Source organism: Dunckerocampus dactyliophorus, chromosome 6 (genome assembly GCF_027744805.1).
Source record: "Dunckerocampus dactyliophorus isolate RoL2022-P2 chromosome 6, RoL_Ddac_1.1, whole genome shotgun sequence".
NCBI classification, from domain to species: domain Eukaryota; kingdom Metazoa; phylum Chordata; class Actinopteri; order Syngnathiformes; family Syngnathidae; genus Dunckerocampus; species Dunckerocampus dactyliophorus.
In genome coordinates this window covers 10,391,667-10,405,256 of record NC_072824.1, presented here as the reverse complement: position 1 = coordinate 10,405,256, position 13,590 = coordinate 10,391,667, and the positions used below count along the sequence as shown (strand labels likewise).

General features: G+C 42.7%; 1 protein-coding gene across 8 annotated transcripts in view; it reads right to left on the bottom strand.

Annotated features, from left to right (window-relative positions):
• The window catches only part of lef1 (lymphoid enhancer-binding factor 1), a 48,207-nt gene that overhangs the window by 19,751 nt on the left and 14,866 nt on the right, over positions 1 to 13,590 (bottom strand). For all 8 annotated transcript variants that reach the window (XR_008570648.1, XR_008570647.1, XM_054778612.1 and 5 more), the window contains exon 4: positions 2,678 to 2,807. Coding sequence is in view for 6 of the 8 variants with exons in the window: in XM_054778612.1 (XP_054634587.1) it covers positions 2,678 to 2,807 (130 nt within the window). In the remaining 2 variants the exon portion in view is untranslated. The remainder of the gene's footprint in view (positions 1 to 2,677; positions 2,808 to 13,590) is intronic.

Below are 13,590 nucleotides of genomic sequence, written 5' to 3'. Positions count from 1 at the left end.
TAATGTTATGATAATATCATCTGTGTTTTTGGTGGGGGGGAAAAGGTCTACAGTATACTGTGTAAATAGTTCGAGAATTAAGTTGTGTTTATGCTGGAATCGGTATTTTAATTCCTTAATTGAATTTATTCTCCAAAAATATACAACCATGCGAGACCAGCACTGTCTCTATTTAAATCTAGATTAAATATATATCGAAAATAAATAGATATTAAACTCGTAATGAAATATAATAAACCTATGATGTAATACATTACATGAAATATTTGTTAAAAAGCACTAGTCAAATTGTCATTTAAGGCTTCAAGTGCAATGCATGTCATAAAACCGCCATGCTGCTCGCGTGCACTTGTCAGAAACTTCAGGCCTACTTCATAAACTGTACAGCGTGACAACAAATTTCTGTCTGTTCCACGTGAAGGCAACTATTTCCTGCCTCCAGAATGTGTCTGAAGCCTGATTCCTCTGACATATGTGGAGCGCAGTTTCTTTATACGTCTCGCTGCCTTCATCTCGCGCCCGCCGCTGTGTTGTCGGTTCTACGTTGTTATTTATAGCTGGTCCCTCAGAACCTCATGGCCCCTTCCTCATCTTCATCATCGCCTACATCCTCGTCTGATCACTCTCCTGCTTTTCAAGTGGCAGCCACAGGAGAAGACAGACTGAAAAAGGACCAAATGAAAGAAAAAGAAAACGCTACAGAGGACTTGTGTCTTTTTTACGTGAGAAGCTGCCACAGTCCCCAGCTGAGCGGGGCTGCAGAGCGCGTCCAGAATGCCGAGCAGCGCTTCTGCAGCTGTCAGCGGTGGCTTGATGCTGCTACAGAGAGAGAGAGAAAGAGAGAGAGAGAGAGAGAGAGAGAGAAAGAGGGAGAGAGAGCGAGAGAGAGGGGAGGGAAAGGGCAGCGGAGCTCAGCGCGTCGTCCCACGGGCGGCTTCAAATGAGTTCAAGTTTGGAGCAGAAATGAAGGGAGAGACGACTTGGATGTGACAGCTTTGGAGATTTGACAGCCTTTGCAGACAGGGACGCCAAAGTACACTTAGGTTTTATTTATATCAGCTTCAGCCTTTAACCTTATTTTCAACCTGGAACAGTAAAACGGAAGGAACCGCGTTTTCATGCACCAAATCATGCACCAAAACGCTGTTGTCATGTAAACAACAACGGTCAAAATGCCCCTTCTTCTACACTGTGAGTTTTTTACTTCAAAGCCAGGAACAGCACAAAAACACACGTTGCACGTATCTGTCGAAAAGGTAACAACAACAGACACAGATTTTATCCGAGGGGAGACTGACAGCAGCCTGGAAACTGTTGAGTGTAATAAAGCTGTGTCCAGTGGTAAATGGTAACAGGGTAAGCTAGTGTGTCTGTTTATTTCAGTCATTTCTATCTTCAAATGTTAACCTAACCAAATCAGTCAAAATGAGAACTGCTTCCCAAATAATCATTAGAGACTAATTTTAGTACAGACTGTGGAGTAAACCAATACAGCAGCATCCATAGCTGTAGCACAGCAACAGGGTAAGCTATCATTTAACGTGTGTGTTTCCAGTTGTCATTTACAGCAGGGGTCCCCAGCCACCGGGCCGTGGCCCAGTACCGGTCCGTGGGTGGGGCCGAACTGTGCCGAGGAAACCTTTCAGGCGCAATGATAAAAAAAAAAAAAAAAATACACACAAAAAAATACTTTTGTAAATAACTAAATACAATTTTAAGTGAATACATATCAATTTTGGAAATATGGGCCATTATTTTATTAAAAAAATAATATAGTTTGAAGTTTTTGCATGGTTATGTTGTTTGTTGCGTGTGTCCCACTTTGTATGACCGTCCTTGAAAGCACCATCGTACGTGCGCTAGCCTTCTCCCACTCTGCACAGATGGTCAACCACACTGTATTTTTATCGTTTTTCTTTCACTTCATATTTGCTCCCAAATGCTGATACTCTGTGGGAATGCATAAAGGTAAAGTTTGATGATGTTATTGAGTGCTAATGTGTATATCTGTTGTGTGCACAGCTTCAAGTTAATTCATGCTAGCACACTGCCTGTTACCACACACATCAAGCAGCGGCGCTATAATGTTCTCTCTGAAAAACAAACTCCAAGCTTATACTGGTGGATGGTGGGTGTGTATTCACTTTGTGCTTTTAATTTGATGTTGTTCCTGTCTTAGTTTTACACAATACATACTAAATTAGATAAATTACATCGCTATACGACCCCCACCACCACCACCCGGTCCGCGGAGATTTGTGGGAACACGAGCCAGGCCGTGGGTCCAAAAAGGTTGTGGACCACTGATTTATAGCATTTATCTTCAAAGATTACAATGACAAAATGTGATCGTCAAATGTGGACACTTTGGAATCCCGACTGACCGGGTACTTGAAATACTTCCTGCTTTTGCCCAAGCACTTCTTCCAAGATATTTTGCACCACTTTATGCGTCAAAACCTGAGGGAAACAGTTTGGGGAAGGCCCTTTTCTTTTCCAGCATGACTATGCTCCCAGTCCAAGAACCATAAACCCACGTTTGGTATGGAAAAACCTCCAAAGAACCCTAACCTCAAACCCATCAGACACCTTTGGGTTGACTGTGATTACCCACAGACAATTTTCTGTAAGTTTCCAAATATGTTTTCTCCGTGAAGTGTATATCATCATGTTTTACCTTGTTGTTTGGTATCTTGGGGGTGATGGCCGGAATGGGAACCTGGAGCGAAGTGCTCGTCGCTGTATGTAATCAGCGGGGTGAGCGGATGAACTGCATGGGACGGCTGCACCACAGGAACTTTGTTGGACTGCAAAGGAAAAGATAAAACATAGCGAGATTAGAAAGTGATGACATCATACATGTTTCCCATATATGATGTGGAGCGGCTCATGCAGAGCGGGTGGTCCGCCAGCCTCCTTAAGTGGGGAAAAAAAAAGGCACTCTGCAACAATTTGTCTTCTCTTCGCCACAAACTTTGTTGCATCAGCAGACTGCAAGGCCTGTTTCCCTGAAGAATGTGAGGAGAAAAAACAAGTCCAAGAGGTGCGGGATGCAAAAAAGGAGGGAGACTCACGAGGGGAGAGCGAGAGCAGAGGTCTTTTAGACGAGAGATCAAAGGCAGTCATTAGCTGGCGAATAAGGGGCAGTTCATTACAGAGCAAAGAGCCGGGGGAAGTGGAGATGAAGGATGGAGAAAGGTGGGGGAGGCTTGGGAGACAGAGAGAGCGCTTGCGAGACAGATGTCTGCAGCCGGCCACGGTCTGAGCCGCTGACTCATAGACCTGCCTTCTGACAGCTAAAATAGAGCAAGACAGGCCACAAAAAAAAAAAAAGAGTTGTGTTTGAGCCCCCCCACACATACACACGCACACACTTAGCAGCAACAAACACATGGTAACACTTAACCACGCTAAATGTTCTGTTCTAAATGAAGCCCAGACCTGCAACCATGGTATCACAGACTAATCAGATGGACTCACGAACATCCAATCAGAGACACTTGTTCTTAAATTATGACATAATAACGTCTTGCTGTGTTGTTGGGCTGGAGCGCCAAGGTGACATTCCTAAGTGTTTAGCAGCCGTGGCTAGCTAGCCCAATCCCAACACGCATTTGGACTGGAATGCGTGCATTTCCCAGAACCTCTCGCAGACTGGCACGGCGAGACCCCCCACCTTCTGGGAACGTCCCAAGCGGGGACCACAAAGTGGCCGGCGTGGTGTGCCACATACTGGGTGGTTGACAACTGACCACCTCTGTCCTCCAGACGTCTCCAGAATTCAGCATTTACAACTCACAGACATCCGCACAGGTGAGCAAGGTTGTTCGACCCAGGGACAGGAAGGGTCAAAGATGGCAGGCTAATCTCTTCGTATGGGAATTTACAGAGGGGTAAGGATTTATTAGCAGGACCCTGAAGGAGGGCGCCTGGGACATGCCCTCCCCAGGGGCTAAATGACAGCATTCTCACACCATATTACTTTACACCCCTCCACTCTCGTTTGTTTGTCTGTGGGAATAAGATAAGAAGCCACTGGATTATCGTTATAGCTTGTCCTGCATGTGTTCAAGAAAAAGCAGGTGCAAAAAACCTGTCTTAGCGACACCTGCAGTAAAAAGTCAAGCAAGGCCACAGCACAGAAGCCATCTTTTGTTACGGCTGTCGACTGTGATTTTACTCAACTTCTTAATAAACAGCCTCCCCCATTGTGGTCAAACCTACCAGGGAAAACTCTCAAGCCTCTGTGACCAATACAGAATTTATGTATGTATATCTGAGTGCACATTTTCACCCATAACAGTCTCCAAGTCGGTCGACTGACAAGGAAGCAACTGAAAACAAACAGCGGGACCACTGCAAATAACTGCTTTGTGAGGCTTTCTTGGCAAATAGTGCTTTTCCCATAATTTTCAGTACAATTACAAACAGACTATTGTTGGCTTTGAGGATTCATTGGAACCAGTGACACATCCCTGAAGTCATACAATTTGGAATATGACAACAATATTCATGGAAAAACACGGCTCTAAATGTCAAATGCCATAATGCATGGTGCCACAGAGGATTGATTGTGGGCGTTTTGCTTTTTCTTTGGCCTTTTTTGCACTTACTGCATTTTTAGACATTTAAAATAGTTACAAAAAATACATGAGCCTGAACTCACACTTGCATTACGCATGCGTGTTAGGAATCATGAAAGTTTACATCAAATATTGCCTGTACAATTAATGAAGGTTAAAAGTGAAGGTAAAATTGTGTTGAAGTCCAAACAATCAGTCTTACACAACAATTATGTCAACGTTAGAGGTTCCAACATACTGTCGAAGAAACTTAGGCAAAATGGGTAATAGGTTAGTTTATATTGCACTTTCTTGGCAAAAGGCTTTTGGAGTCCCAAGTGGAACTAACTGTCTTATTTGGGTTTTGAGATGAAGACGTTTGGCAAACACTGAGATTGATTTGAACTGACCGCCCTACTGATCACGCCAACCTCTATCAGCATGATCATTCAAGTCATCTCTAAAATCCTTCAGCATCAGGGAGGATGCTATTGTTGCACAGAAGCAAAACTAGGCTCTGCAATATTTTCTAGTCATATTTTCCCCGAGAGAAAGAGTGAGGAGAGGAAGGCTGGGATTGAATAGGAAAACATTGAATTTGGAATTTCATATCGAGCCTTGGCCCGGCCCTTTTAGAAGCAGCCCTCAGATGTGGTTTTAAGAGAAAATGCATTGTGCGGAACTGAAGCTGGCATGAAGCCCCTCCATGCGGGAGACATTCCAGAATGTAGCAGCATGGGCACAGCCAGAGACTTGGCATACAGGCTCAACTTGGGGTGGGGAAGGAAATGGGACGTTTCATTACTCTTTTTTTTTTAAAATTTGACAGCATGCCTATGTCTGATCTTGGGATTTCGTCACCATCATCCCTTCAATGGTTGCTGAGCACGAGTGTATGCGTTCATGTGGCTCTTTCCTGCTATATTGCTTCTCTTCCCCCCCCCCAACCTCTCACAGCACAGCTTTTGTACTCAATTACACCACTTCTGCTGAGTGGAGTAGGGAGAGGAGGATAAAAAAAAATGGGAAAGCGGGAATTTTATAATAATCACTTCCCACTTCTGTAATTTATATGCAATGAGGACTCCTCGCGCCTGCAGCAACGATCGAGTATGCAGAAAGCATGTGATGTGGATGGCGTTGTACATTTTCAAATGCTGCAGCAGACCATTGTTAACGGACAAAAACTGTCGCTTTGTTGTCGTTTACATGACGACATTCAAAAACATTTGAAAACAGGATTTTACAAAACAGTGTCCATCTGTGAGTTTAGTGTATTAGCAGTAGTTACCAGAGGGTTCACTCTACATCTGTCTGGGTGCGTTGGTTCTACATTGGAGTGAACGGAGAGAGTGAACCTTCCTCTCAGTCATTCAGCCTTTTTGTCACAGTACGTGGAGGCGGGGCTGCTAGTGAGGTTAGTGTTGCCAGGTTAGCAGCGTGAGCAAGCAAATGCAAATATGAATTGAAGCACAAAAGCTATGGTTTCTAAGCCAAAAGGCCACAGCTCCAGAAATATTTCGGTTCGAAAACAGAAATAACAAGGTGAGCAAATCAACACCGACAGACCGGCATGCGGCATTTGTTGGAAAATAGCGACGACGAAGAAGGGGAATACGACCAACTTGCAAAGAATGCGCATCTCAAACACAAACTTTTGATACAATGTACTTGCATTATAATAAGCACTGCAATTATATGCATATAATTAATGAAATAAATTGTCTAAAAAAAATGTTGTCAATAATATCGATTATGAACAATAATTTGTAGGATACTTACTGTGCAGCAAAATTTGTTGTCGTGACAGACCTATGCCTGCCATGTATATTACATTAATTTATGCAGGTCTTTGTGAAAGGGGATCATTTTAATTACAGTGTCCGTAAAATTGTACCCGGCAAAAAAAAATTAAAAAAAATTGGCCCGGCAAAAATTTTAAGTTAAAGAGGTGCATGAAAGAAGTGCATATGCTCCCAAGTAGATTGGACAATATTTGTAACAGATTATGTAACAACTTTTCAAACACAAATGGCTCCTGCTAGGTTGAATACATTTATTATTTTGTATTTTGCTATTTTTACCAGCTAAAATGTCACAAACACAGCAGCAGATGGATGCTTCCAAGGTCCATTTGAGCTCAAATGCAACAGCTAAAGAGACCAGATGTTAAAATTAGCATTAAAATTACATAGGAGGAAGAAAAAAAGCATTGTGAAATGATAAGTATATAACAGTAAATGCGTTTGAAGAGAAAGATGCTTTACGTGACATCCAAGTTGGTAAAAAATGAACACACCCTAAACCGGGAGTGTCCAAAGTCCTGTCTCGGGGCCATTTGTGTCCCAGAGTTTGTTTTTTTAGTGGCCCACAGCATATTCATATAAAAAAATAGGATTAAACATAGCGCAAAACATGTTACAGAGGTAAATGAGGGCCGACCTGAAAACAAAAAATTTAAAACGTTTGGACACAAATATATCTTGAATCTAAATGTATGTGGAGATTCTCAAATCCGTAAGCCTTTGAATGGAAACATCTTCCCCTACAAAGTCCACAGGCTTCGTCTTTACACTCCACACAAAGGGTGCAGGGTGAAACCACAGCTTGTAATGTTCCAATAAAATGACGCAAAATGACCTGAGGAAAGCACTGCTGTGGATTTGGCATTTAACTTACACATTGACGGCATGGTCTTTCACAAAGGGGCGCGTCGACGGCTACAGATGGAAAGTGTTGCAAAGTGAGGGCCGTCCATGGAGCCACCCTGAGACCAGGTGTTGCTGCTCAGGTGTGTCTGTGTGCAGCCTTTCCCCAACAAACTAGAGCAAACATTCCTGCATAGAAGAACATGTGAAAAGAAAGCGGCTAACCCCCCCCCCCCCCCCCCCCCCCCCCCCCCCCCCAGTAGAAACCAACCTGAGGAAGCTTAAATAAATAACCAATTACCACTCGTAGATCCGCTTGAACCCCACCAGCTCGGCGTGAACGGCTAAAAATGGAACCTTCTATTGGCAAGGGGGAGGCGGCTCTTTGTCCAGGGGGGCTTTAAATGTAACGAAACCCAATTAACGGAGAAGAAAGCCCAGCCGGCAGCGTGCGGAGGAGCGCCACGAGGCCCGGAGTAATGAGTCGAACAAGCGGAGCCAAGCGCAGGGACGGGAGTGGAGGAGGCTACAAATAACAGGAAAAGCCTGCCCTGGAGACAAATTTACATCTGTGAAGCCCCCCTACTCCATCTCCCCGTCTCTCTGCATTTTAATCATAAATCCTGCACGCTAGTCAAGAGTTGAGCCACTGAAGGGAAGCACTGACACTGAAGGCCGAGGCCAGCAGAAAAGAAAAGTAAAGAACATATAAAAGGGATCAAGTCATAAACTGGGATGTGATGCTTGGATTTGGTGTTATATTTTAAGACTGGGTTGCAGTGTGAGTACATCATGAGGATTTAACACACATGACCAAAGCAAAACATCATAATAATATAAGTGGTGTAAAATGCGGTCATGCTCCACGGCACGCTTCTAATGAATCTACATGTGGAGCACAAAGGAGCTATTAACAGCCAGAGTGTCTTCCTCCCTGCCGTCGCCACCAGCAGCTTCACAACTCAATAGCACCAGCTGGATTACCCATGATCCTTCAGCTGGCATCAAGCGCGTGCGCTCCGAGCAAACCAATCACGCTTCTTTCTCTTTCTGTCTCTCATGCACTGATATTCTCAACGAGCAAACGGGGGGGAGGGATAATTTGTGTGAAATGTGCCTCCATGCCCCAGATGAAAAAGACTCGATCCGCTTTTTTTTTTCAAAACAGTGTTTCAACTCTTAATTTTTATACATCGCAAAGCTATTAAAAAAAAAAAAAAAGAGAGATGGAATGTTAGAAATGATCCAGCCTTAAAAGGTCCCCAGTCAAATTAACCTGAGTCCTGTTTTCTGAAAGGGAATCATTTCAGGGTTTGCCACTCCTCTATGACAGTAAATGTACTCACTTCTCTCACACTGTTGTGTTGAAAGTAATTGTTGTCCGACAAGTTGACTGTGCAACTGGTGATGACGTCATTACACATTTCATTTTCATGTAGCAGGATGCTGTGTGAAAGCAAGCGTGAGAGCAGCAATAAACTGCAAAATGATACACTGAAAAATTGCTAAAAATGTACATTTTGCACTGATGGTTCTAAGTAGAGCTTCAAAATGCAAAAAAAAAAAATGGGAGAAAGACTATACTGTAAATATTTTGAGTAAACAATTTATTGCAAACAAGCATTAAAGTAAAATAGTCTGTTCATCAGCTGATCAAAGGTTTAAGACCAATGCTTTTAAAAGCCAAAAATCTTGGCAAAAATGTGTATTGAATGTTATTTTTCTGTCACACTGTCATCATCTCTGATGGCAAAAGTAAAAAAGCTTTCTCTCTTTGAACGCGGGTGGATTGTTGAGCTGCATAAGCAAGGCCTTTCGCAGCACGCCATTGCTGCTGGGGTTGGCTGCAGTAAGACAGTCATTTAAAACTTCTTAAAAAGACCCTGAGGGTTATGGAACAAAAAGTCAAGTGGTAGACCCAAAAAAAATGCCACCGCCCCTGACCCGGAGGGTCCGATTGGCTGTCCGTCAAGATCCACGCCCAAATGAAGGTTGTTACTGGTGCCGATGCTGTCCAATAACCATCAGAGGGCATCGGCGAGAGAAGGGTTTTAAGAAGAAAAAACGTCTTGAAAGTCCTCGTCTCCTTGAACGCCACAAAATTGACTGTTTGGAATTTGCACAAGAGCACCACACATGGAACACTGAAAGGTGGAAGGAAGTTTTATTCTCTGATGAGAAAAAAATGGAACCTTGACGGTCCTGATGGCTTCCAAATGACAAGGAGATCCCCACCTGAGATGTTTTCCACATGGCACAGTGGAGGGGGCTCCATCGTGATCTGGGATGCTTTTTCCTTCAATGGAACAATGGAGCTTTGAGTTGTGCAGGAGCGTCAAACGGCAGATGGTTATGTGCAGATATTGCAGGGGTTGTCCCTCATGACCGAAGGCCCTCATCTGTGTGATAATGACTGGCTTTTTCAACAGGACAACGCTGCAGTTCACAATGCTCGCTTGACGAAGGACTTCTTCCAGAGGAATGACGTCACTCTTATGGACCATCCTGCATGTTCCCTTGATCTAAATCAAACTGAGAATATTTGGGGATGGATGGCAAGGAAAGTTTATAAAAATGGCCATCAGTTCCAGACAGTGGATGCCCTCCGTGAAGCCATCTTCACCACCTGGAGCAACATTCCCACTTGCCTCCCGGAAACACTGGCATCAAGCATGCCCAAACCAATTTTGGGGTGATTAACAAGAACTCCTCTTTACTGAGTCCTGCTTTGAACATTTTATATCTATTTTAGGGGGGTTCGAGTTTTTTGAGCTACGGTCTTAAACTTTCGATTAGCTGATGCACATCCTATTTCAGTTCAATGATTGTTTGCAATAAAATCGCTTACTACAATTTTTTTGTCTCAAGACCCATTTCTTCTTTTTGCATTTTTCTACTTACAACGTCCAACAGTGCAAAATGCTAATTCTTGCAATTTTTCCAACTGGTCTTAAAATTTTGATCAGGAGTGCATCTGTTCCAATTGGTATTGTTTTTTCTGCCGATAATGTTATCGGCGCGCAGGTCATGGCGCCTTCCAATCTAATATCGCGTCTCAGGAGGAATCATTCCGAGTCATACACAGCTCACGTTCAAGCAGCAAAAAAGTGACGGCAGAAGTGTTGAATGAGCCCAGTTAATTTCACTCCTTGTTATTACTCCAGAGGTTCATATTTAGCACTTTATTATTACTTTTTATTATAATTGTGTCATTGCCAGCATTATTTCTTTGAATTCTTTGTTGAGACAAAATGTTTAAAATAAATATGACACTTTTTCTATAACTTACATTGCATATTGCAGTATTTGTCATATTTTGCAGTGTTTATTTGTGAAACGCATCCAGTGGCATCACAGTAAAAGAAGCATAATGTGTTCACGACACAATATGTGACCTGACAGTAGTTTGAGGGAAGAGCTGTTGCAAATATCTGTATTTGTTGATATTGGTATCGGTCATGAAGTGCTGGCAATATCGTACATCGGATGTCAGTAAAAAAGCCGATATATTGAGCGTCTCTATTTCTTATATGTAATTATATGTATTTACGTATGATATTGCCAAGTATCACATCAGTCCACATCAATCTGCTTGCATTACTTTGCTTCACTGACACACAATTGTTACTATTTTATTCAGAAGTTACTTTCTTCAGATTTCAGATTGGCTGAAATGCTTTTTGATTTTTTTCCAATGATACTGATGTGGACTTAGCCTTAGTATGATAAGGACATTTAGTCCTTTACTCGTGTTGCATAATGGGGTTCAAGAGTGTGACTCAGTGCAGCACGAAGGATCACTGCAGTGTCCACTCTATTTCAGCACCATGTGGAAGCTGACCAACGCTGAGTGGGGGGCAGCATGTGTGTGCGGTTGGAGTGGGGGATTGGGCCGGCGCTCTGGCAGAGCCTCGGGCGAACTGCAGGACGTTCACCTTGCGGCGGGGCACGGGGCTCATTATCGCAGCGGGACCTGGTCACATCAAAAGAGCGCAGAAAGGGCAAACATTCTGCTCGAGTGCTGCCGTCGACAAGCAAGCGAGCTCATGCACTTGCACAAAAGGACGGACCACACACACACACACACACACACACACACACACACACACACACACACACACACAAACACACTCAACAGGCCAAAAAAATTTGTCATAAATATATGCTAAACAAAAAGCACTAGTTGATTAACATGACATATATAGAGTATTATTGCTCTCACAGTGGTTTTGCCTTGCTGACAAATTAAATCATCAAAGTAGGCAAGTTACTTCATGTGTACATTTTTTGGAGCAATTTTCTATTACATAAAACATACACAAATGTTAAAAAAAATGTTGTCACGCAATACTAATAACTTTTCCCTCCATGTTAGACAAGGCAAGATTGCTAAATAAAAGAAAAACTTCTATGGAACTTCAATTTGTTTTGGTTTTCCACCATGTGGTAAATTAAAGGGCGAGTAGAAACTGGGTCTAGACTCCTCGGTTCCGTCTACTTTAGGCGGTCGGTGGTTTTGTCTGAATACCACATTCATTCAGTATGTAAGACAATGCTGAAGTATGCTAGACAAAAAGTCACATTTAAGTGCAATATGACATATTTGGGATGGTTCTTGCTTACAAATGAACATCTCTGGAGAGTGTAAGTTACATTTAGGCATTTAGCCATTTATCAGTTTAATTACCCCTGATCAACTGTGTGTTTTCAAGCTGGAATGTTAATCTCTGAGCTTTAAGTGTGATCTCTGCAAATCTGACCATCTTTGTTTTTCTTCCCAAATCAATCAGCATCCCTCTATTTATAGCAATCCCGCTGCTGCATTAACACGCTGCATGATTTATCATTAGAAACCAGCACTGATGCCAACATGGCATTGGTGCCAACATTCACGTTGAACGACGCAACTCCAAGGCCCTGAGAGATGGATGTAAATAAAAATGACTAACTCAGAGTGTCTAACCTGTGCACAATAAGCAAAATAGTGTGAAAATGCAGAGCCCAATGAGGCAGAAGTGCTGATGAGCCACCACACGTGACAAACAAGAGCGGATTTGCCTGCTATACCTAGATAGTGCCCCCCATCTCCCCCAACTCTCAGCTTTTGCCCAGGTATTCTGAGCATGAATGGCTGTCACTTTGGATTTAGAAGCTCTGCGTTGAAGTGAGAGAAAAATGAGAGTCTGGTGGGGGTCTTTGTGCGCCTCTACCTGTGGAGAGGAGAGCTAGGGACTAAGCCCTCGCTAGCACTGTTACACAATACCCCTATGGAACGGAAAGGGTTAGCGTCCGTGCTGCTAGCTGGGCCGACAGTTTTTTCGCCGAGAGCGGCGCAGTACTCGCACGGGGAAACATTTTTGAATGGCTCAGGAAAAAAAAAAAGAGGATGGGGAGATGATTTGAATGAGAGCCGGAGACGGTATTGACCTAGTTTTCTTCTCCTGTAGTTCAGACGGATGCACTCCCACTCACATGACGAGCCAGAATAGAAGGAACAAAAATATTGGTAGCTTTGCAAACCCAGTCTTCACAGATGAATTACATTACAAAACAAAAAAAACATAGAAACGTCAGAATTCTGCAAACAGATCTGACATATTTTGCAGGGTTACATTTAGCGGCCATATAATGTTTTGAAAAACGGGGAAAGGTCACTCCGAGAACTGTTGCCTCAGGTGTTAAGACACCTGCGTCCTAACCTTGAGCTGAACTTTTCACCCAGTAAGTCACATGACAAAAGCTCTTTTCACTTGGAGGCACTATTTTTTTAGGACAAAACATTCTCCCAAGGTTTGATAGGCTGGATTTACACTGTATGTCTTTGGATCTAGTGCCTATATCTGATTTTTGGTCTATTTATAGTTTTTTTTTTAAAGTGACCCGTATCTGATATCACTATGTTTGCGTTTAATGAATTCCTGAAACACCCAAAATACACACACATCCAAAATGAATGTAAACAACTACACAAATTGTACTGTGTAAGGAAACATTGATAGACAATTGCTCTCCTTATTTGGTGGTATTTGCAATATATTTACACCATATCTAACGGTGTATGCTTTCACAGTAGTTTTGATTTACCATGGGTATTTTTTTTTATTCAATGTGGGTGTGTTATTTGGATAGACGTGCACGTGTATATATGTCATTCACTCGCATTTTCCAATGAAGCTCACCTTGGCAGGAAAGACCTAACCTATGCATTTAGTAGTTGAAGTGGTAGGTACAGTATGTGATTCCTAGCCGATTTTTATCCCTATTCAAAAAGGCCTGATTCCGACCTAAGGATATCTGAACCATTCGATTTTACTTTATTTTTACTTTATCTAAATTGGAATGGTTTCACTTTGAACCCGATAGGATATGACTTTTGTACA